Source organism: Strigops habroptila, chromosome 8 (assembly GCF_004027225.2).
Source record: "Strigops habroptila isolate Jane chromosome 8, bStrHab1.2.pri, whole genome shotgun sequence".
In the NCBI taxonomy this organism is placed as follows: Eukaryota; Metazoa; Chordata; class Aves; order Psittaciformes; family Psittacidae; genus Strigops; species Strigops habroptila.
In genome coordinates, this window is record NC_044284.2 from 30544411 (window position 1) to 30568035 (window position 23625).

Sequence of the window (23625 nt, forward strand, 5' to 3'; positions counted from 1 at the left end):
ATCCCTCTGGCACAGTCAGTCTTGTATCTGCCATTAAACTCAACTCCCTGCTTTAGGGAGAAGATTGAGCTGTTCATGTGCAATTTGGGCTTGTTCAGCTTGGAGAAGTGAAGGCTCTGGGGAGACCATAGAGCAGCTTTCCAGTGCCTAAAGGAGCCTGCAAGAAATCTGGAGAATGACTGTTCACAAGGGCACGTAGGGGTAGGTCAAGGGGAAATGGTTTTAAAATGAAAAGAAGTAGATTCAGATTAGATATTGGGAAGAAGTTCTTCACTATGAGGGTGGTGAAGCACTGGAACAGGTTTCTCAGAGAAGCTGTGGCTGCCCCATCCCTGGCAGTGTTCAAGGCCAGGTTGGAGGGGGCTTTGAGCAACCTGGTCTAGTGGAAGGTGTCCCTGCCCATGGCAGCGGGGTTGGAACTAGATGATCTTTAAGGTCCCTTCCAACCCAAAGCATTCTATTCTATGATTCTATATATTCTGAGGAGGTGGACCAAGTTCTCCCAAAGGTGTAACGTTGTGCTAGTGCATCTGGTTTACATTAGTCAAGCATGTTAATAAATAACCAGCTTTATAGATGTTGATTTAGACATGTAATGCAAATGAGATAATGGAATGTTTTTATTATTTTTTGCCTCCTTGTGTTCAGGTTTCTGAATTCTGGTTGGGATTTTTGTAAGCTGAATGACATCGCTTTGCTCTGCTCTTCTTATGATCTGATGCCTGTATCCTGTTGGGGATAATCCATGCCCATTCATAGCAAAAGCACATTTAAATGGTGTGACTTAAATGTTGATTGTTCAGAGGTTAGGGGTGGGATGGCTTTTGCCTCTTATCTTTTCAGAACCATTTATTGTGCTCTCTATGCTGGATCAGATCCATCCTATTCAGTGATCCCCGAGAAGCAGACAAAATAATGGCTTTCATATGTCATTTTTCTGATTTCCAGCATGTGCTTTAAAAATGTTGCTGGAATAACGGGTTTCTGTAAGATTACTGTAATTCAAAGGTCATCTTGGTAATAATTATCTTATGCGTTTAGCTTAAGGAATTCAGAAACACAACATTAATTCAAATTCTGTCATTCCAGATTGAATGATTAAATTCTGCATGCAGGTGTCCCAGAATATAAAGACCAGACCTAAATTTAGAGAGTTTTCACAAAAAGGTATAAATCTAAATTTTAAATTCGTACCAAAATTAACCCAGATTTTGATCCAACTTCTGACAAAGCAAAGTTAACAGAAGTGTGTTTAAAGTATTTGTGTAGAAGTGTCGCAAGCACAAATGATCACGAGTTCCCAGTGAAACACTCCATTAAAGAAGGAAATCTAAACTGTAAGTTTTAAAACCATCATTTTAGACACCTGAAAAATAATTAAGATGAGTGCAATGTGCGCTGAACTGGGATGTGTTTTGGTGCTTCCTGGTCTTTGTAACATTCCTGTCATCTGCAGAATTCAGCAAAGAGAGACTGAGTTGATATTTTGATGATTTAAAAATAAAAAAATTGTTACTGAAGGAATAGTTTATCACTGCTTCTGTGTGCAGCTATCGAACTGTGCATGTGTCTGTGGATTTTGTTCAACTGAGGTCTGTTATGTGTAGGATTGAAGGATAAATTTTTAAGAATGGAATGTATCAACTCCCCTTACACTGCAAAAAACCTTTTGTTCCTGTGAACTTGAAATCCCGGTATGGCTTGATGCTGTGTGCGGAAGTTTATGTGCTCTCTGCTTTCGTGTGCCAATGCTCTGAAGATTTATGTCCTTAGCTATCAGCATTACGCCAAGTTAAACACGCTGTCAAGAGTTTGGTGGTGGAACCCAGAACCGTAATTCTGACTTGCACACAACTGAGTTACATCTTTATTTCAGCTCTTAAAATTTAGATGAGTAGGTAGACTTCTAAATCTCTACTGGCTCTTGGACCCTTCTGGTACCTAAAGATATGGTATGCCATTCTGTTCCTTACCTCTGCCCCCATATCTCTTCTAAAGAATGGATAACACAATTGTTGGGTTGGGAAAATTTGATTTTTGAAGATCACAGTGAAACAAATGTGTGCTTTTTTTCTTTTGCCAGGTCTTTTTGGTTCAAGTTAATCCAGGTGAAACCTTTACAATAAGGGCTGAGGATGGAACCCTGCAGTGCATCCAAGGTAAGAGGGCACGCGAATGTGTGGACAAGCATTGCTTGCATTACGGAATACTTGTTCTCTCATCTCTACAAAAACATGATATGCAGTTCTGAAAATACAGCGAAGCACTTAAGAGTGAGAAGTTGCAGACATGGCTGATGGGCATGTTATAGGACTTTAGTATCTCAGAATGAGTCACAAATTTTTTTGCAAGTCCAGGAGTTTTCTCTCTCTGTTCAGTCATTTATCAGCATTTTTAATTTTTTTATATGTATCTATTTCCTTATAGCCAAGGAGTAAATACAAATGAGAGATCCTGAGTTAGATTGAAAACTAGTAACAAATGAAGTGGATATCAGTGGAAAAACTATTTTGTTTTAATACAGGCTTCTCGAGGGATAGAAAATGAGCAGAGAAGTACAGACATTGCAGATTGCTTGGAGAAGTCAGACTGGTTTTGAGGAGAACATTAAATCGGTTCTTTAGCAGCAGAGCCAGTTAATTATGTTGTTTTGAGTAAAAACATGTAAGAAGTCATCTGACTGCTGTTTTACCTCTCTGTAAAATTGTGCAAATATGATAAATAGTGGTTGTGGTTTTTAGGAGGGAGAGCCCACACAATCTTTTAACAGGTCTGAAGGGAGAAGCGACAAAGACCTTTCAGATTGTATATTACGTACTGTGAAAAGGGTTCTAACTAGTGGCAAATACAGCTTTGAAGTGAAGCAGGTATTTCCCTAGGTATAATACTACCTACAGTAAATACAGGAAGGTTAAATCAAAATTTAAAAGGAATAGACTTTGCGTAGCTGTACTGCTAATATTGTTTTCAGTGATATTTTTTTGAGCTTATGCCATTATCTTAATTTTTTGAGAAAGGAGGTAAGTGTTGTTGCCTCCCCCATCCTTTCCAGATCTTATACCATTAAGCAGCAATCTCAGTGGGCTATTCATTCGAAAGCCTTTGCTAAAAAAAATAACAGTAATGGGGGGCAGGGGGAAGGTGGGGAAGTCAGTTTAATAACAATTGTATAGCTAGTGAACTGCCTCTGTATTTTGACTGTGAATTTCAGATCTATCAAGGCAGACTGTTCCTTTGACCGCTTCAAATACTAAAATTGTAGTGCTCAAAGGTAACTCTGCGTTTTATTAAAACTTGGATTAGAAGGGACCTTGGAAGTCACCTTACCCAACCTTCTGCTGAAAGCAGGGATAGTGTCAGAGGTGGATGGGGTTCTACCCAACATCCTGAGTTGCGAAGCTCTCTGAGGATGGAGTATACCCCATGGGCAAAGTGCTCCAGGGCTGCACCGCTCCCATAGCAAAGAGTTTGTCCTTTATGTCTCTAAAATTTCGAATCTTGGTGTCTCTTTGCATCTTTTCTGTGGCCCCCCATTTAAACAGAGGAGGAGTTGGTGATTCTTCCTTAAAATTTCATTCCCAGGGAATAATGAATGAATAATTGTTTGAGATAGATGTTATAGAAGCTTCCCTGAACACTATCCAGAATTCTTCAGTCCTGATGAGCAATAATAGCAGCAATTCAAAACTGCTTGTTAAGATTTATAGCCAACATACTGTGTGGTAAGAAATCAGTCCACATGTCAATTAACAGTGGAATAAAGCTGGCTACTCCTTTTATTTTAAATGAATTCTTTATATTGGCTAGTACATTAAAAATTTCCATTACAAATATAATTATGACACCTTTTTTTTTTCATGCTTAAAAGTGCTGTTCAGACAGTGTATTTAAATAAATACAGAACTTCCTGGTTCTGTATTCCCAGTAATTTAATATGTTTGTGCTAGGGAGGCTTGTTTGTTTGATACTCATCAGCAGTCTTTCATAAAATTAATTTAGAATTTGTAGCATAAAATTGTCTCCTTTTTTGGTAGAGCTGCAGTATTTGGCCGCCCAAGCACACATGTCTGTCTCTACACACTCTGCAAGTTTGGCCTGAAAATTCTGGTATTCTTTTCATGCTAAAGCTTCAGCTCCTACTTTGTTATGAAATATTTGTGTTGCTGAAATAAGTACATGCTTCAACACAGAAGAGCACCTGACTGTAATGTTAGTAGTGATCTATTGCGGAAGAAACTCTAAACACCCAGCAAATACACCGAGGTTAAGACTTGTGACAGTTCAGTTTTTCCTGTGCTTTGAGGTTGTTGAAGACAAGCTTATTTTGTGTGCACTGTTTTTGGAAATTACACACCTCCTTGCTCCACAAAACTTATAATGTCTTTTTTTTCTTTCCTGTGTTAGAGTATTCAGTAGGTTTAAAGGTTAATGTATTCCCTATATGTGGGGTAGCATTCGGACAATAATGATGCTTTTCCTTTGCTCCCACATTGCACTATGATTAGCAAGCTGTGGAATAATTTTAGCACTATGCTAAGGCAGCGTGTATGCCTTTTAGCTGGTTGAACAGACGATACTCACTTTTTCCTTACTGCCATGTGTTCAGTGTTATGACATAAGATGTGCTTGTAAATAGGATTAATTCGCACTCACAATGTGAAGGACTACTTTATAATAAATTCTGGGATTCTCCTGAGTTCAGGAAGAGTGAATACTGTTATTAAAAACTTGAGATGTCATGACTTGGTCACACTAAATGCTAAAAAAATCCTAAATTCTTCAGGATGTACAAAAGCTGCTCTTTCCTTTGGCGTGTATCTGTTCTGCAGGGGCAGGTAACTTCAGTTATGTAGAGTGATTTTTTTTTTCTTTTTTTTTTCTTTTTAAGATTTTTTTATTTTTATTTTTAATCTTTGTGAAAGCTGTTTTTATATATGTGTCTTTTTGAGAAGTTTGAAATCTATAGTTTCTGCTCCTGGGGCCTGTTTTGGAACTAGATGATCTTAAGGTCCTTTCCAACCCTAACTATTCTATGATTCCATGTACTGTGAACCACCCCTTTGAACCCATGACCCCGCTTGGCTCCATGACATGTCTGGGGCTGGGTGGTGATTATGTGTGTTAGAAGACTGATGCAAAGATAGCAGAAAGAAAAAAGACTTGGTGAATCTTCATTTGTCTTCTCAAGGTTGGAAGAAAGACACTTGTTGGGGAAAATCTCTGTGGAATGCCCTCTGTTTTAATCACCCTGAAGTGTAATTAGCCACTAATTGAGTAATCAGTGTTTCAAAGCAGAAAGAGCAGATGCACATTTAAAGGTCTTTGATGTTTTGGAATAGTGGAGAAATCCTAAATACAAGAACTTTTTCTAGTTCCTCATGGTTTTACCAGTAAGATAATCGGTGAAAACTTTAAAAATAAAAATACTCCTCTCCCAGCTGAGAAACTACCCCCTAAAATACTGTAAAAGTGGAATAAATGTATACTTTTAATTGAATGTGCAATGTGTTACAGCAAGTGCTCTCTGTTTTTGTTTTCTATTTGCATGTAGCTGGAAGTGACTTGTCGAAGACGTTGATTTACAAGCCACATAGACTGTGGTGGGGAGCTGGATTACTCAGCTCATGGAAATGGTGGTGGCTGGGAGAGGACTAGCTGGTCAGTGGGCATAAAGGAGGGTCTGTGGTTTCCTTGAGAGTACAGATTTAGAGAGATTGATAAATCTGGTGTTTGCCGAAATTGGTCATTGAGTACAGGTCTGCATGGCACAGTCCACACGTTGAGTTACTCAGGGAAGCATCTCTGTGATTCGCAGTGCTCTCACCAGGACTTATGTTATCGGCTGACTTTTTAAGGGTTTGCCTTCTCCATTCCACTTAATAGATGCTGTAGTATACGGCCAAGTTGGACGGCGCTTTGAGCAAACTGGTCTGGCAAAAGGTGTTCCTCCCCATGAGAGGGGGGTTGGAATTAGATGATCTTTATGGTCTCTTCCAACCCAAAGAATTCTGTGATTCTATGTGACTTTTGTAGCCTTTATAATAACCACCAAATAAAGGAATAAAGAAAGGAGGAGGAGGAGAAGGAGGGGGAACGGGATTGAGAGGAATCTTTTTTTTTGATAGCTGCTAGAAGCTGAATCAAGTAGAAGACTGGGACCCAATGCTGCCGATATGGGCAGAAGGCACACTCTTCTGCCCACCTAGGCTGTCAAACACTGGAGCGCTTGCTGAATACTTGGGCTGGCCACCTGACATCTGTTATAAAGTAGAAATATAAAGCACATCTTTTATTTGTGTGCAATAAGATGGCCAGGCTTTGTTCCTTTTAAGCTATGTGCGTATTAATGACACAGTATTAGTATACTTCCTCCAAAAATGGCGATATCCCTGGGGAGCAGAGGAGGAAAGCCCCGCTTGTCCTGTGCTACCAGCTACTCTGGCTGAGGTTTGGGCTCTAACTGCAAAACTATACCTCCATGGGTGGTTAAAGGGATTTAGAATCTTAATTCAGTATTTTTGAGAGATGAAATGTGCATATGTGCTGTATCATCAGTATTTTAAAATAATTTAAACTATATAAAAAGCTCTTCTTACATAGTTTTGACAGATAATAAATACTTCATAAATACGTCAATACTTCAAATACTTCATTTCCATTTTGTGTTTTTCCACTTACTTTTTCACACACTCCGGACTTGACTGTTGCTAGCTCTGCAAGGAAAGGGCAAGGCATATCCTCACCCGTTTCTTTGCTCAGCTATAACCATAGACCTTGTATTTCCTTTATATGAAAGATTGCTTCCAGGTAGTGCTTTGGGGTAACCACACTAAATGAAATATGGAAGAGAGGGAGGACATGGATCTGATCAACTGCAAATGGAACCAAAACAGCCCCCCTATATTTGGAAAAAAGATTATTCTGTTTTCTGAATTTCAGAATAAATAGATTCCAGGTGAATCTGATGTGCTCAGGAAATTCCCTTTTCCCTAGTCACTGACTGAAGACTGGTGTTTTTAGCCAATATCTTAAGATCTTTTGTAGGAACTTCAGTTGCTGCATGAGAATCATGTCATAGACTAAATTGCTTAAAAATACAGCATTTTATGTGCAGTTTGGGGCAATGAAGCTGTGCCCAAGAATCTGATCAGTACTTTTTCATCCTGGAAAGCAGTAATGCCAAGCTGTCATGCACACTGTGGTATGAATAATACCAACAAAATGATTATAATGGTGCCACTTGTACTTGCTTGTCACCCACATATTGAAGATACATATGCACAGAGTATGTAGATTAAATAAAACTTTTGTCCGTTGATCACACAGAACTGCTTAGTTGTTGTTAAATGTACTTTTTGTTGCCATCTATCTAAAAGGTATCTGGGCTGGGTTGCGTTTGCTGCCACAAGCCAACCAGACTGAGTTTTCTATTCTGTAATTTCCTGTATGTACATGTAGTATGCAAAAAGACTGTAACAAAGATAGAGAAAAGAACAGGTAGCAGAAAAGCATCTGGTGTGATAAAAATTGAAATTCCTGGTGTATTGTCTAGCCCATGCTGTTGAAGACACTCTCTTGAAACTTCCTCTAGTCTTTGTTCAGTGTCACAGCACTAGGTTTGGAATAGTGAAGAACAAAATTTGCATGCAAAGAAAATGAATATGCTAATGAAAAGAAATTATGCTTTAATTCTAGCATGGCACAGGTGAACAAGGCTCTGCATTAAATGGACTTTTGCTTTGAGATCTTGTCAAGGACAGGATACAGATGTGCAATGGCATGGAGAGTTTGTAGCTACATTTGAGCATGAATATCCATACAGTATAGACAAGGACCTAAATTGCCTTTGGGTGGTTACATTCTGAAATGAAAACAGGATAATATGCATACATGGTTCACTAATACTGGTATTTGTTTCAAGTGATGTTTTCAAGTGCTTTGCCATTGGTGCTGAACTTAAGCACTTCAGGGCCCTTGCATGTGCTTCTCTTGTAAAACAAAGAATGTAAGAATTAAATTTCAGTGCTGCTGTTTCTGAGGCTCTGAAAGCGAGTAACTCAAGAGAAAGGCCAGAAGTATGTTAAAAATCTAGCAGTGGTTTCTCAAATGAAAGATTTCCTGGAATTATTATTCCCTTAAATTAGTGTGTGGGTGTGGTTTGGTGTGGTAATGCAAAGGAATGGATAATATTAAAGGCTAAATAGATGTAGATTTATGTAGGAAGAGTGTGTATGTCAGGGAAATAAGGCTGTTCAGTCTAGTCTAAGCAAACCAAAAAAAAGTCTTTATTATTTTTCCCTTTAGTATGAGATTGGAAATGAGGAAGTGAGTCAGTTTCTTGGAGGGAAGGAAAGAGTTGAAAATAGGTGGGACATCGTGTAAGAACTGAGTGATAACTGTGGGGTATTACTGTGGGGGGGGTGGAGGCATCAAGATGAGACTAGTGAAGGGCATGCACAAAGGAACTGGGGAATGTTGGATCTGAGATTGGGGATGGAAGAAGCCTAAGAACATGGAACAAAAAAATACAGGTTCAGGTAGCTGGCTGGTTTTATAATGCTGCAAGCTTATCTGTTCCATCAGCTGCAGAGAGCACCTCCCTCCATGGCTCTGCAGGTGCAGAGGCAGATGATAGGTTGCTCATCAGTGTACCTGGCTTAGTTTCAGCTTGAGATGAAATAACAGCAGCACCCAAAGTCATATCGCTTTGGAGGGGTTTACAGAAGGTTGGAAATATCCTTTAATGAAAGGGCAGCCGGTGAAATCTGAGGGGGAAGGTACATTGGGCACTTAGGGCAGCTACTGCCTGTGCACTGGTGAGAGCCAGGGGCTGGTACAGTATCCACTTTCTCTCCATAATATCTGCTGAATTCTCGGAATTTGGTCCTTGGTTAAGTTTACAGAAATTAATTTATGACTGTTTTCAAAATACACTGCAAAGCATTTCCTTGATCAGAACACAGAATTCTGCTAAGTGGGAAGAAAGGTATCCTCTTCAGCGTGCTTGTCTTCTGTCTGATGCTGGTTGGGTGTCTGCATGAGGTCAGGCACCCTCCTGGATCACATCTGCCAGGGTGCACCAGAGCGGGGCAGGATGGACATGCTTTGGCTATGTCAGGGAACAGAGAGTGAAATACAGGCTGAGCTCTGATGGTTTTTATCTTCTTGTTTCTCTGAAGTGTTTTGGCTCTTTCTGCCCATGTGCTGGTGTGCAGACTGGTTACATGTTATGGAAAACTTTCTATAGGACATGTAGTTTCAGTTCAGGTTGTTTTGGTCATCTGAGTTTGGAGCAAAACAGTCTGTGTGGTGGTGTTTTAAAATACATCTTCTCTTTTGGTATTAAATAGCCTTTGCCCTCTGTATATTAAATTTTGGCTGCATTTTTTTACAGTAAGGGCCCTTTTCTCCCTAGTATGTTTTAAAACATAATTTTTACTGATCATTTACATCATCTTACTTGACTTGTGGTACTGGGTGTTTAGATTTAATATTTGGTGGAAAAGCCAGACCTCCAATACCCATTGCTCTCCTTGGTATATTAACACATTTAAATAAGGTTTTGATTTATTAACATTCTTCCAGTACTGGACAAATGAGGAATTATCTACACAATTATCCTCCAGGAAAAAACTGTGGTGGAGTGCTCTAATCTGGAAGAATCCCACGTCACTGCTTGTCATTCCTGTTAAATCAACCTTTGCTGTGTTGGCCAAAATTATTTGCTTCTTCAATCAACAGTCAGTATCATCCTTTAGAGGCACAGTTGCCATCTTCTAGCTTTAGTTGCTTCAGTGTGTTGGCAGGTTCAGCTATGCAGCACTGGCATGTCCCCAGACCTGTGTTCAGTTGTGCCCTTCCTCTTGGAATATTATCCATAGCATACTCCATAATTTTTCAAAGGCATACCTATAAAGCACTAGTTGTTAAAACCTAACCATCTAATCAGAACGGATACTGTTATTTTAGTTTCTCATTGTTGCCCTGTTATTAACCAGAAAATAACAGCGTTTGCAGTGGAGCTTTTTATCCTGTGTTATTTTTGGTGACTCTACCTGTATTTCAGTTATGGGTCATTTTGACCTTTTAGTGTTTGGTCACCTTAGTAAAACTAAGGTCCTGATTGTGCATCACTTATTCCTTCCACGTGCAATAAATAACTTTTACGTTTTCATACTTTTGTGAAACTTGTTTTGAAATCTTTTAAGAGAAGAGAGAGCAAAGGGATCTGAACTCAGAATAGATTTTCCCTTGTTTTGTCAGTAAGATCGTAGCACCATTCTTCTTTTACCTCATAGGTTTTGTTTTTAGCACACTACAATAAAGTATAGGAAACCATGTAAGAAGCCAGAAGTAAACAATAGGATGCTTTGTTTACTGTGTGAATCATCTTAGCTTCTCCATTTTAAATATGATACTGCTAAGAATAATCGTGGAAATTTGTTTTGCATGCGTGCAGATTAAATCTTGAATAAGATGCACCTGCACTGGTGGATTTGATGTATAGAATATCTAGTCCTTTAAAAATCCCTTTTGAACAAAATATAGTGAATTGGCAGCTATTATTTAATATAACTCCCCTGATACAAGATGAAAGTAAAAAGAAGAAACTTGATACGTAATTAAATTGTCATTTGGATTAATCTTTCTAAATCCTCAAGTTTGAATGTTTTACAGTACACACTGTGAGGAGAGAAGGGGAGAGAAATACCATGGAAACTGAAAATATTTTTTTAAGCACTTTGAAACATGGAAACTCTAAGCATTTTGGAAGAACCTTTTTAATGGTCTGTGTCCATATATGCTCGGAGGGATGGCCACAGTCTTTCCTGACCCTGCAGCCTCTTCCCTGCGAAAGCAGGGCTGTGCTGCCTGTGGAGCTGCATGCCTCTGCTCCAGCCAGCCTGGGATGTGACCTGGCAGCCCACACTGCGTCCTGCTGACGTGGCCTCCCAGCAGAGGAGAGGGGCAGGGGCTGAATCATCAGCAGGATGAGAAATGGATTAAGACAGCAACTATTCCATTTTGCAAGTATATGAAAACAAAGTGTTCTGCTTCACAGCAGAACAACACGTAAATGAGCAGAGAAGTAGTAGTTCATGAAGTTTGTCCTATGGTAAAATGAAATTTTTTGTATGTATTTTTTTTAATGCCTAAGAGTCTGCTGCTGGGAAATGCGTTTATCTCTAGAATGAGGACAGCAGACTTTAAAGACAAATGTTAGAACATATGGTCTGGGCTATAATTTCAAACTTTTTTTAGTTTTGTAAATATGCAGGATTTGTATTTGGGGTTTCTGTCTGTCCTTATTTTACTTGTCTGTGTGTATTTAGATATATATATCTATGTCTGAAATGATCAGTAAGTGTGGTACATTCAAATCAATTTGAAGGGCACTTGGAAAGGCAGTGTCTCATACCAGCATGCTATCAGTATCTTTCCCCAAAACACAGAGAACCTATGCGAGTCCGTCAGTATCTGCAGGAATGCTTGAGTTGCCAGTGTCGGTCCTGCTCAAATGCAAATAAATCCTCCAAGTGTGGACCCAGTACATTCCAGTCAATGGCGTCAGGATTTTAAAATCCAAGATCGACATTCTTTACCCAGTCAGCTCGGACTACAGACATTGCAAACGCATTAGTCAGTGCTGTTAGTCTTTTTAAAGTGTATTACTGCAGCTGTAGTTCTAAGTTAGTAAAGCAATTATATTCAGCTTTCTTAATCTGAAGCAATTATATTTGTTGACCAGAAGAGTCAAGAAATTGTTCCATCAGCCTTATTAAATTCCATTATCCCTTCTCACAGGCAAATGTTTGTTTTCCTGTACTTTTTATTCTTTATCCTTTTTGGTTTTGGTTCTTGTTTATTTTGTGTATGCAGTGAAAACTCTTCATGGTGCAGTATAATGTTAGATAAAGGTTAGCATTTACAAAATAAAGCTAGTACAAGCTGTTACAAACAGGAATAGATTGTTGTATAATTTTATTGGAAAACCTTATCCAGTTTTTCAGTCTCCTGGGGAGTTAAAAACCCCAAGGAAATAAGGAGTAGGGCACTAAGGAGGATGACAAATGTACAGGTCTCCTGGCTTTATTATAGCGTGAGATTTGTCTCAGATACCAGTTCTGACAACCCTTTAGGCATTTGGTGTGACATACAGTAGGACATTCCTCTTAAGAGGGTGCAAAGTGAATTCTGGTAATTGAAGTCTTACCTGTTCCTCTTGCCAAGACCAAGAATAACTGGTGTGACAATTGGCATTAACCTTGATTTAAAGAGACTGTATTATCCAAATGAGATAAACAATTAATCCTCCAGGTCAGTTGTGCCACTGGCTCCCTCTACAAAGGTTATGCATGTGAATAGACTTAACACCTTCAGATCACTTTGAGGAAGGACCTCAAGCTGGAGCATTATAAATATGTTGCATTTAACCTATTCTTCAGTTCAGACTTTCCCGTGGAGAAGACGTTATTGCTGCTCTATCATGGACTTTCCCAGATTCTGTTGTCGTGAAAGGGCTAGAGGTGTGTATTTAGCAGATAAGTTCTTCAAACACGAGTGTCTGAGGCTGGGAAACCATTGTGCTGTACAAAACAGTGCTCCTTCTGCCTCTAATGATGTATTTTCTGTATTTTAGCATATCAGGAACTATTTCCTTGCAGGAAAGAAATATTATATTCTCCACTAAGCAGGTTTTGCCAGTTTTATAACTTCTATTAACTACATATGCTCCCCTGTGACTGCCTGATATTGGCACAGCAAATACTTTTATATTCATAAAAAGGCTAAAGCGGGCATTTCCTTCTATGTAGTCAGACTGTTAACCCAGGAAAAGAGACGTTAAGCAGCAGACTCTTAAGTGTAGACATTTTTTGAGTTGCCCATTTGGGGGATGAAGAGGGAGATGGAAAGAAGCTTGGTAGCAATTTCCAAATACGTGTACCTGGAACTTCACTTAGAGAACTTCAGATGAAATTCCCTCCCTGAGGGAGGCTGAAGATGAATTGTGTTCACATCTGTGGCAGCAAGGCAGATTGTCTCTCAATTAATTGTGAAATTAAGGTAGGAGATGTGGATTGGGGATGCAGATGAAGCACACTGTCACTTAAAGTCATTACAGGGCTTTTATTATTGTTATGCTTCTTATTTCTAATTTTATAACAAATCTCAACTTGAGTAAGAAATAATTATGAATTTACTTGAAATATCTTGATGGTAAAGAACATAAATTGACTGTTGGTTTTACTCTATTTTAAATTGTATTTATTCCCACCATAAAAAGAGGAAATCTGAAGTGGTTGTTGGAAGCTGTATCTGAATCAGTTGTTGATTCTGCTATTGTCAGATTTCTTGGGTTGAGTAGCTTTCACTTTCTGAAAGACTAACCTCTTCTACATTTAGATCTAGTATGTGTGATCACATCCTTAAGGGTCTTGTTTGTTCCTTCTGCACTAGCCTTTTTGTCTAGGGACTGCAGTATGGTGGGTTCTGTGCCTGTGGCATCAATAGATAATTTTCTGTATCACAAATATTTTCATTAATACAGGCTTGAAGAATAGATATTATTAACAGAAACAAATTGCCAAGTTAGTGAAAGCATCACTGGCTTCAAAACAAAAAGGAAATGAAAATGCCCACTCAACTACATTATCCAGTCTGAAACTGCATAGCTTTGGACAACCTCAAAGGCTGTAGAGTGCCATCAAGTGCTATCAGTAATAACTATCTAAAAAGTAAAAGTCTAGAATCTGAATATGTATTCTAAAATATTTAAGGTCAATGTGATTGATAGAAATAAACAAGCGTACACTGTGATTTATTCTTTTAAACACCACAAAACTTAATTTTAACTTTTCCTTTCTTTATGGGATGGGTCAGAGACCTTCAAATACTACTTAAAAATCAAACTACTCCAGGACATGAGTGGGGGTTTTGTTTGTTTTGTTCTGGGTTCATTTTTTTTCAATGTTCAGCACAAGACGAAATTCTATCATGTTGTGTGCAAGTTATTTTTTCATTATTGTACCTCCTGTGTGTTATAACATAAAGCTGCAGGGTTCTGCAAGTGCTTTGTTTATAAAGTGTGTTTGATTATTGCTTACAACTTCTACTACTATTAACAACATTTTTGGTGCCGTGGGCTTCTGATTAGGTTTGGGGTTTTGTTTGGGGTTTTTTTTGTGAGCTTATCCCTCTTGTTCCTGTTGGGAGTGGAATGAGGGAACATTTGAGTGTAGATGGTTTGTCAGAAGCGGTGCTTTTTCTTCTTGGTTGCTGTTAATTCTCGGACAATATCCTCTATAAGAGGTTTTAGAAAACATTTAGTAGCACAGAAACATGTTAACTTGGTGTGCGTGCAAAAGCATTGCAAGTTATTCATCAGCAAGGTTTATTTTTTTTCTTCTCCTGGGAAGTGAAGGGCTCATGACTCTGCAGGTATGGAAGAAGAAAGCTGTGTAACCAGAAATCCTGGTGTAAGACTTCGTCAGCAAAGTATATTCTTGTTACATTATGGGAAAGCTTCACTATTGCTAGTACTGGCCAAGCAAGAGTATTCATTTTATTTTAGCTCAACATATTTGGCTTTTTGTCCATACAGCTTTCAAGAAAAGTTTCTTAAGTAACTGTGTGGTCTGTGACTGTTAGCTGTATCCTATTCATCCAAACTTCACCTTTTAAGTGATGTACATCTTAAGCAAGGCTATGCTGTGTTAGAAAAATCTAGCCTAAAATTCTTAGAAACTCTCATGATTTTGACTATCATGGCTGCTGCTGCTAAGGGTCAGTCTCTTCAAATGCCGTCTTGGCTAGGTCGCTACAGGCGACCTCGGCGTAACATTATAAAACACTATTTTTGTCTCAGCAGACGATATTATCTCATCATAACATTTTTTAAGATTTCTAGCTGAATTGTTTCAAATGTTGGAGCTATGCCTGGAGAGGGGACTGAAACACAATGCTGGTCATTCTTAATTGTGTGAGCCAGAGCCTTAAAGTTTGATGGGAAGTAGGGTGGGAGTGAGAAACTAATAAGGTCTTTCCAGTCCAGTTCCCAGCACCTGTTGAGACTTGTATTAGCTCAAACATTTAATTTCAAAAACAAGTATTTGTGCATGAGTATGCATGTATGACTGTATAGATCTATTCATATGTGTAAGTATATACAAATATATACAAATGTATAAGTATATATACATACATACAAATTATTATTTTTTTATGTGGTCATTTCCTCACCTTAAGACTGTTACTCAGCTCTCCAAAGCTGGTCCAAGCATGGCTCTCCTCTTGGTGGAAGTTTTTATAGTATTTGATAATAGCATAGACATGGCAAGTGCGTGCCATTGGGTGATGTACCTGCCGAATTTTCATTGAGGTGTCATTAAAATTACTTAACAACTTAGAAGTAATTTTCCTCCCTTGAGGGAGAGTTCTGATATTTGGAGTGTTTATCAGTCATCTGCAAAATGGAATGAACATAATTGGTGGCTAATTGTTTGCAAGAACTGTGAAATACAATTATGAAGAGTTAAGCTGAAACCGATTGTGTTTATGCAATGTAGCATAAGGAATACTATATTAATCCTGCCTCAATACCAGGAAACGCAATTAGTGTAATTAAGACTATCATATTGTAATTTTCTTGGCGACTAGATGCTTTGGCAGCCGCTTTCCTCTTCCAGCGTGGTTGGAGCAGAGCGCGTTCCTGTCGGCCGTTCCTTCTGCTGCCGCTGCCAAGGGAGTTATAAAATTACTTTGTTTACTCGTGTCATAGGACACAGGAGATGCGACTGCTGTTGAGTGGAAATAGTGTTCAAACTCCTGCATTTCAGCTACTCAGTTGTGGTCACGGTGTAATTTTGCAGTCTGTGTTCATATGTGGTAAATACAGCTGGAAGCCCTGCCTGCAAGCGAAGGAAAACGGAAGGTTTAGGGCTCCTCTCTGGTGTTTCCTGAATGTTCAGATTGCTAACTGGAGTTTCACTGGAGGAGCTCCTTGGATTGCAGCTTGCCACCGATGGCTGCCAGTCCTGACTCAACAGCACGCTCTAACCTCCATGCTCCATCTGTAGGATTTTGGAGATTGTAACACCCCCACTGTAGGAGAGGAGAGTGCAGGGGATGCCATCAAATGGCTGCAATTAAGACAGGTGAATAGGGTAGATGAGTTATCGCAATTAGACTCTCATTAACATTACATAGTATGTCACGAAAAGTAGATAAAAGAATAGTTTTGCCTATTTATATTTAAGTAAGCTTAAGCATGTTTAAAATAGGGTTTTGGAGTAGTAATCACAGATATCTCCATGCTGGTAGGGAACAACTTGAGCAGTTATGGACCGGCAGTCTTAAATTACCTTTTTGTTAAATATATATTGCTGATGGATTTGTTGTAAAATGTACCCAGGTCAGAAAAGATTAGTATGTAACATAGTTGTTATTGTTGCATTTTGTACGTCACTGCTGTGAATGCATGCAATTAAGGGATAATCAGCATAATGCCTACTCTGAGTTCTTCTTAATGGTTTAATTGCTTCTCTGAGTTAAATAAACACTTTATGCTTATTTTACAAAATTTTCCCTTGGGAGCTTGTCACATGGAAGTATATGTGCACATATTTATTTTTTAAGCATGAAGAATAATTGGTTATTTAATTACGCTTCTCCTGAAGTTCTCTTCTGGGATATTCTGTGTTCTTACAAGCTGCTCGAATAACTAATGTGTCAGAATAGACTAGATAAGAAAGAGAATGAATTTGTCAATTGGAAAATGAATGTGTATATTAATATTCCAGTTTATTATTCCAAGGGTGTCTGTCTTTGGGGACAGAAATGCCGGTATACATTTTTCTGCACTTTGTGAAATTCTTTAACAGTTTGCAATTACTGCGATAGCTCCAGATGTGAGGTTTGACCTCTCTCCAAAAAGGCAGCTGAGGACTGTCCCCCAGATAGCGTGGCACCGCAGGTACCTGCCAGTCAGAGACCCCTGTGTGCTGCAGGGTGCCTGGGCTGGTGAGCCCCCATCAGCTCGTCTCCCCTCTGCCAGGTGCCAGCCGAGGGGCTGTGGGACAGCTCCGATGGGTTTGCCCATCTCACTGTCTGCAGAGATACAACTGCTCTGTTCATGCTGGGAGGCTGTCCTCACACTCACAGCTTTCACATATGTTGAAGTGGTTGGAAAGCAGTAGGAAACTGTACTGTCTGATCCTTTTGATCCTTTTTTCTATGTATTTTCATTCTGGATTTTTTTTTTTTTTTTTTTTTTTTTTGATAAGACACTTGCTGTTATTTCTGGGCATGTCTTGTGTATCAACATGCCCGCTGGAGCTGCCCAGAGCCTGCAGAAAATACTATATAGTATTTTCTATATAGTTTATAGTATATAAACTTCTACTGTTTAAAAGTCTTAATGTCTTTGTAAAAGTTCACCCACCCCAGAATACTTGTAAGGGATATTCAGTGTCTTCTTTTTTTATAACCTGAGTTTCTAGAAACTGTCTGCTCTGCCAGGGTACAAGAGTTCACTTTTGAGTTTCATTGGAATTTGCTTCTTACAAAAGGTCTGAGCAGCATGTAGCCTGGCTAGCAGCAGGCTCCTCAGCAAGCCTGAGCCCTCTCTTCAGCAGTGACATGATTTTCTACAGGAATTGAATGTTTTCCTCATAGTTTCTCAGCCAAGGAGTCTTGGCTTACAAATTGCTTTTCGGGGAGGGTGCAATTACTACATAAAGGGGTTCTCCCCTTCCTACATATAAGGTATTTCATACATTTTCTTTGAATGGTTTTAACTGCTGATTATTATATAATTAATATGCTAGTTAAGATCACATTTAGAGAAACCTGTCATAACTGTCTTGTTACTTACTTCAGAATGCAATACTAACTGCGGTTTCCAGATGTAGCCCCCGCTTCATGATGCTGTTTGTAAATATCATGCTAAACAGCTAACCTCATGCTATTTTGAAGCCAGTTGTAAGGATAAACACTTAGAGTAATCTCTCTAACTGAGGCTATGAATGTTTGTGTGTGGGTGGTGGTGCTGTGCAAATGAGGATGTTGGTGTTTATGACCAGAAGGGTATACTGAGAAACGTTATACTCTGCTGGGTATAATTGCAGTGGGCTGCTTTTGATGAGCACATAAGCAAAGGCAGAACTTCTAGTCAAACTCTTTAAGCTTAAAGTTGTCTTTGGAAACTTAATTATATTCCAGAACATGGTAAGATATTAAATTGGAAGAACTGGATTCAGAGCAGCCCTGAGGAGAAAGACTTGGGGGTGTTGGTTGACGAGAAGCTCAACATGACCCAGCACTTGTGGCTTGGAAAGCTAACCATATCCTGGGCTGCATCCAAACAAGCATGACCAGCAGATCGAGGGAGATGATTAAAGTAGTTCCATTTGAGCAGAAATACTTGTCCTGCAGAACATACAGAAGTATCCTGAGTGTGCTTTAGTGTAAGCCATGTGTTTTTAAAAGACGGGGTGGGGGGGGTGGGGAAGTGCAGCAAAAACCAGAAAACTCCCCTCTAGAGTCTCAGTCCCGCTGTCATAAGCTTTATTTTTCTCCTTCTTTCCACTTCAACAGTTCCACTGAAAGGTGGGGTGTGTTCGAAGGCTTTGCAGTTTATTTATTGATGCCTTGTCTTTATTTGAATTATGGCCTTTTATATGTTCAAATAGCATAAGCTTCTATTTCCCTCCAGGTGAATCTAAGACTAAAATTGTTTTGCTGACAAGCACAGCAAATTAAATGAATTAGATGGAATTTCAGTTTTAAGGCCATCCCAGATACCTGAGCATCAAATTAGGGTGCTCTGTTTTGTATTACATCATATACACAAAAGGAAGGAAATAGAGGTTTACAAGCTGATACCTGGCATTTACCAACTGCTGCTCATTCGCATAGTTACTTCCATTCTCTATATAGCCAAAAAAGCTGATGCACAAAATGGGTTAAGTTAATTAGGCAGTTATTTGAGCCAGCTGCTAAGCTAGAAATAGTACTATAGCTATTTTCTAACCCCAAGCTGTGTAGTTGCAATATTCCTTCTATATTACTGTGTCTCCTTTGCTTGCAGCTTTATAAATCCCTTATTTCATCATTTTTGGAGGTATATTGCAAGGACCATTTTTTGAATATCCAATTTGGAGCATTATTTTTCTTGCTTTATTTTTACTTTAACATGGATGTGCCAGGCAGACCTAGTGGTTAGTCTTATCTGCCCCAATTTAGTGAGTTGCTAAATGTAGTTTGTGCAAATGGTCTGGACAATTTCAAATGGAACTTTTTATAATTAAAAATATAATGAGAATCGTTAAAGCAGTAGTAATTCTGTTCTAAGTACAAATGCAGTTACAGACTGAAAAATTGCCCTTCAAACCAGATAGCCCTTAAAAGCCAACAGCATGCAGCACTGCTGATAAGGAATGAGAATCTCTTTTTAAGCCATGCATGTTTCCACATTGCTGTCATGAGAACTGTTAATGTTTTCAACAGTTTGTAGCAGAGGTTGCTCTCCCCGCATGTTTTTCACCCCACTCAGTAAAAACCGACTCTTTTGTACATGGTTGTAGTTACTGTGTGTGGAGCTGACATTTTGACTCCCTCTGGAGATGGCTGATGCCCCTCTCTCAAGAGAAGTGCCTGTGAAATGTGGCCAGAGTAGCTTTGGACTCAGCAGGGTGAGAGCTCGTGCCTGGCTTCATGGAGGCCAGAGGTCCCTCAAATTTCTGAACAGCCAGCAAAGCAAATTTACCCCCTTCAAAAGGAGTTTCAGAGCATGGAAGTGAAGTTTCTGCTCTGAATCATTGCTTTTTTTAAAGTGTATTTTTGAGTAAATGAGGGAAACTAGATGTTGCATATCTTGAGAGCTTCAGTCATTTGTCAGCCAAAGCAACTTGCTCCAAAGATAAGAGGATGTAGAAGATGATGCTTGAAAATTTCAATTGTGTTTTCCCATGTTGAATTTCTGGATAGTGAAAGATAACACTGAAAATGCTATTTTATTCCATATCTTCATTTTATTTGGTTTGCTGGCATCCACTAACACTCATTTTACAGAAGAAACTAAACCCATTCTCTGCCCATCTCTGATTCTTTCTCTTTCATATTTTACCTGCAAATTACTAGATCTTCCAGGATCTCTAGTCTGTGTTCAAACCTTTCTTTTAATTGTATCTCAAAAGCTGGATGATGATTCTTTTGACTTGCTGTGATTGTGGATGTGGTGGTACTCATACAGCTTTCAGCTCAATTTAATGGCTGCTCTGTTTTCTACTATAAAGCAGTTCTCTTCCTTGTCCTTCTTTTATGAATGGAAGAGAGCAAGCCTTTACTGATGAAAATGGCAGTTGTTTTGGACTTTGGAAAAGTTGCTGTTTGATACAAGTGACCTGATCTGATGGATAGCTACTGCTGAAAGACATGCCCTCGTGATGTCCTCTCCACCCCTCGCGTCATCTCCCACTGTTTTCTTTGCCTGATGGCGGCATTTGCCTGACCTGTTAGCCTGGTCAGGAAGGGAAAACTGATCCTAATTAAAAAAAAATAAAAGTGAATAGTTTTTCTGCCCTAAGTCTCTGCTAAGACTCTGCCCTCTTTTCTGCCCTAAGACTCTGTGGGAGTCTCTGCTCCCACAGTTCAAGAGCAGAAAAGAAGAGGACGAGGTAAGAAGAAAGGAGAGTGAGTTGGCAACAGCGATTGTGCTAGCTCACAAACCTATTTACCCAGTCACCAGTTATGCACCCTGGTAAGAAAACAATGTGAGTTAGAAATAGGAGCTTACTGTTGCAAAGGTTTGAATTCAACAAAGCTACTTTGTTTAGCTCACATATGCTTTTAAATGCCAGCTTACACTGCTTGTTGGGTGCGTATGCCACAGGCTTTGGGCATCAGCACGTGGGCACCCCAAAAGAGCAGTCTGAGACCCTTGCATCTTTCAGATCCTTTTTATTGTTACTTCTGCATACACTCTTTCTGTGGGGCTTTTGAAACCCTGCCCATAAAGAAACTGTCCATTATACTTGGGGTCACTTCAGGCTTCTACAGCAAACATCTGCTGAACTGCCCAGAAAGAAGTGGAAACTTCAGAAGCCCAAGGGGCACTTGGGCAAAAGAGGTGCTAGGCAGTCAGCTGTCACTTTGGTCCTGTGGAGAACTGCTGGCCTGACCGTGCCTCCTCTTGATCTGGGAACCACTGAATTTATTTTCAAGGAAAATTGAACAGACTTGTCTCACGGAGCAGTAAATTGTAAAGACTGCACAAAAAGGCTGTCGGTGAATTCCCTGCTTTTCGCTGGCCCTCACTCAGGAGCCCTTTCACTAAAGGATGCTTCATCGAGAGAAAATCACTCCTTGATTTCAGAGCAATATAAATTCTTCAGTTCACAAGCAGTGGTCTGGCTTTCTATTGCTTATCTTGTTCATCTGTCCAAATACCAAGGGAACTGCAGCTCCTTTTGGACTTAGGATTACTTGGCACATCTTATTTCAAATTTGGAAGAGGAACGCTAGATTGCCCTGCTCTTCCTGACTTGCTTGCAACTTGATCTGCATGTTTTGTATTTTGTTGCTTCAGTGCACCCACCCTACGGGAAACACTTGTGACTTTTGTATTTGCAGCATTTTTCCACACTAAAAGTCAGCCTTGCCACTTTGGCAGCTGTAACTGAGCGTAGCCCGGTTAATATAGGAGAACTTCTTCCTCAGTATTTCAGGTGGCATCTTTTTAATTTCTTTACCATGCTGTGGCTGAAGTTCAACAAGCAGAAATTCTTCTGATCAGCTCAAATAATTAGAATGTTTAGGATTCCTCAGATGCCATAATACTGAGTGGTGTGGGTATTTTTGTTTTGGGATTTTCTTGGGTTTGTTTTTTCTAATGTGGTCATCCGCACCCATGTGGTTGGCGGAGTTGCAGTCAAACACAACTGACCATATACTACTTTTCCAAAAGACATGGTTGTTTCTGGGCAGCCTCACAGGCTGACTGTGGTGTGGATGAGGGTGCTATATGAATCTGAAGACTGTAAATCTGCCTTTTTCTTGGTCTGTACGTGAGACACAGAAACAACTAAATTAGTGTTTAAGTATAAATACACATACTATTTGTGCATGCATGAATTTTTGCCGAAGTGCTTCATTTGCATTTGTAAAGGTGAAAATTTCTTCATCAGATGTTTCTATTTGTCCCTAAATGAGAGAACCTCAAAAATAGACATCCAAATAGAAGTTTTGCATATAAGCTAATTAATTTTCCTTTCCAGTTGGCTGTTTTCCCTTTCCCCTTTTTATGTTTCTGCTGCTGCTTGAAAACTGGAAATCTCCCTGGTGTACTGGAGTCTTCTTGGAACTGATGGGGCTTTTTCAGTATATAATGCCACCATTAACTTCATTTCACTGGCACACATGCTTTCCTATCATGTTAACTGTTGTACTGTGTCTGCTGGAAGCTGGGGTTTTTATTACCCTATAGACAAAGCGAGGCTCCTCTGAGGTGTCTGCCAGCAGCAGGACCCAGCTCTCCACCTGGGCTTGCATACAAAGGGTCTCTGTCCTCGGGGTTTTCTATAGCTTCACAAAGTCTGAAAGCCGAGCTCTGTGGGGAGAACCAACACAAATTCCACATTGGATTGCAAGTTGGGTGTTTCAAAGGGGAGCAGTGGTGCACCTGCAGCCTGGTTTAAGACGTTATCATATAGGTACCATCTTGGTAGACTTAGGGCTTAGTATTTTGTGTTTGATTTTCTAAGAGGGTACATGTTTGGTGTAACATCACTCACATGTGACAAGAGGGTAGTAAGCAAAAGGTACAACCTTGAGCGCTGAAATGTTCTGCTGACTTTCAGTTAGAGCCTGTGAGCGCTGATAATAATTTATTTCCATGAAGGGATTTATCAAGGGGAGGAGGATGATCATATTTTCCTTTACCTAGGGCTTCAGTTGAAGCCTATGGGTGGTGTAACTTCTCAGCCTCGCATGTCTTTACACTAAAACCTAGGTCAGTACTAGCCTTGCTCTCAGCTTAGGCTGAATAAACGCTTGGCATGTCTTTGTGTTTTGCCAGTGGGCAGTTGCCTTAATGCCAGAACTCATTTTGATTTACAGTGAAAAATACATACATGGCAGGGAGAAATTATTTCTTTTGACATTCCTTGAAGCAGAAACAGCTGCATTCAACATTTTTTTTTTTTTTTTAAATGTACAGTGGCATCTCCCTTGATAATCAGAATTACAGCTGAGCATGAACAGCAGGGCATAGTTCTGTACGGAGTCACTTAGTGAAGTGTTGCAACACAGATTATCCGACGTGGAACAGCTGTATTCATTACTAATAGAGCAATTTGACAAAACACCAACATGGATTTTTCCCACAATAACAGATGTGTGGAGCACATTGCCACCCCCTTCCCCAGATTGCCAGCATCTGTGCGTCATGTCATGCTCCTAGGTGCGGCGTTGCCACACAGCCTGCCAGAAGGGATGCATTTATTTTAACCGTATGATGGAGTAGTTATGTTGTGACTAACTGGGATCCATCGGGTGGAAAATTTTAACAATTTTGAAGAAAATGTTTCTGCCTTGTTATTACTTATAACTTAATAATAATGTTTTGTG

The 23625-nt window shown here is 39.5% G+C and overlaps 1 protein-coding gene across 1 annotated transcript in view; it reads left to right on the forward strand.

Moving 5' to 3' along the window:
- The window catches only part of FNDC3B (fibronectin type III domain containing 3B), a 206782-nt gene that overhangs the window by 46949 nt on the left and 136208 nt on the right, over window positions 1–23625 (forward strand). Inside the window, exon 3 of the mRNA XM_030494887.1 lies at window positions 2084–2159. Within this exon, the coding sequence (XP_030350747.1) occupies window positions 2084–2159 (76 nt within the window). The remainder of the gene's footprint in view (window positions 1–2083; window positions 2160–23625) is intronic.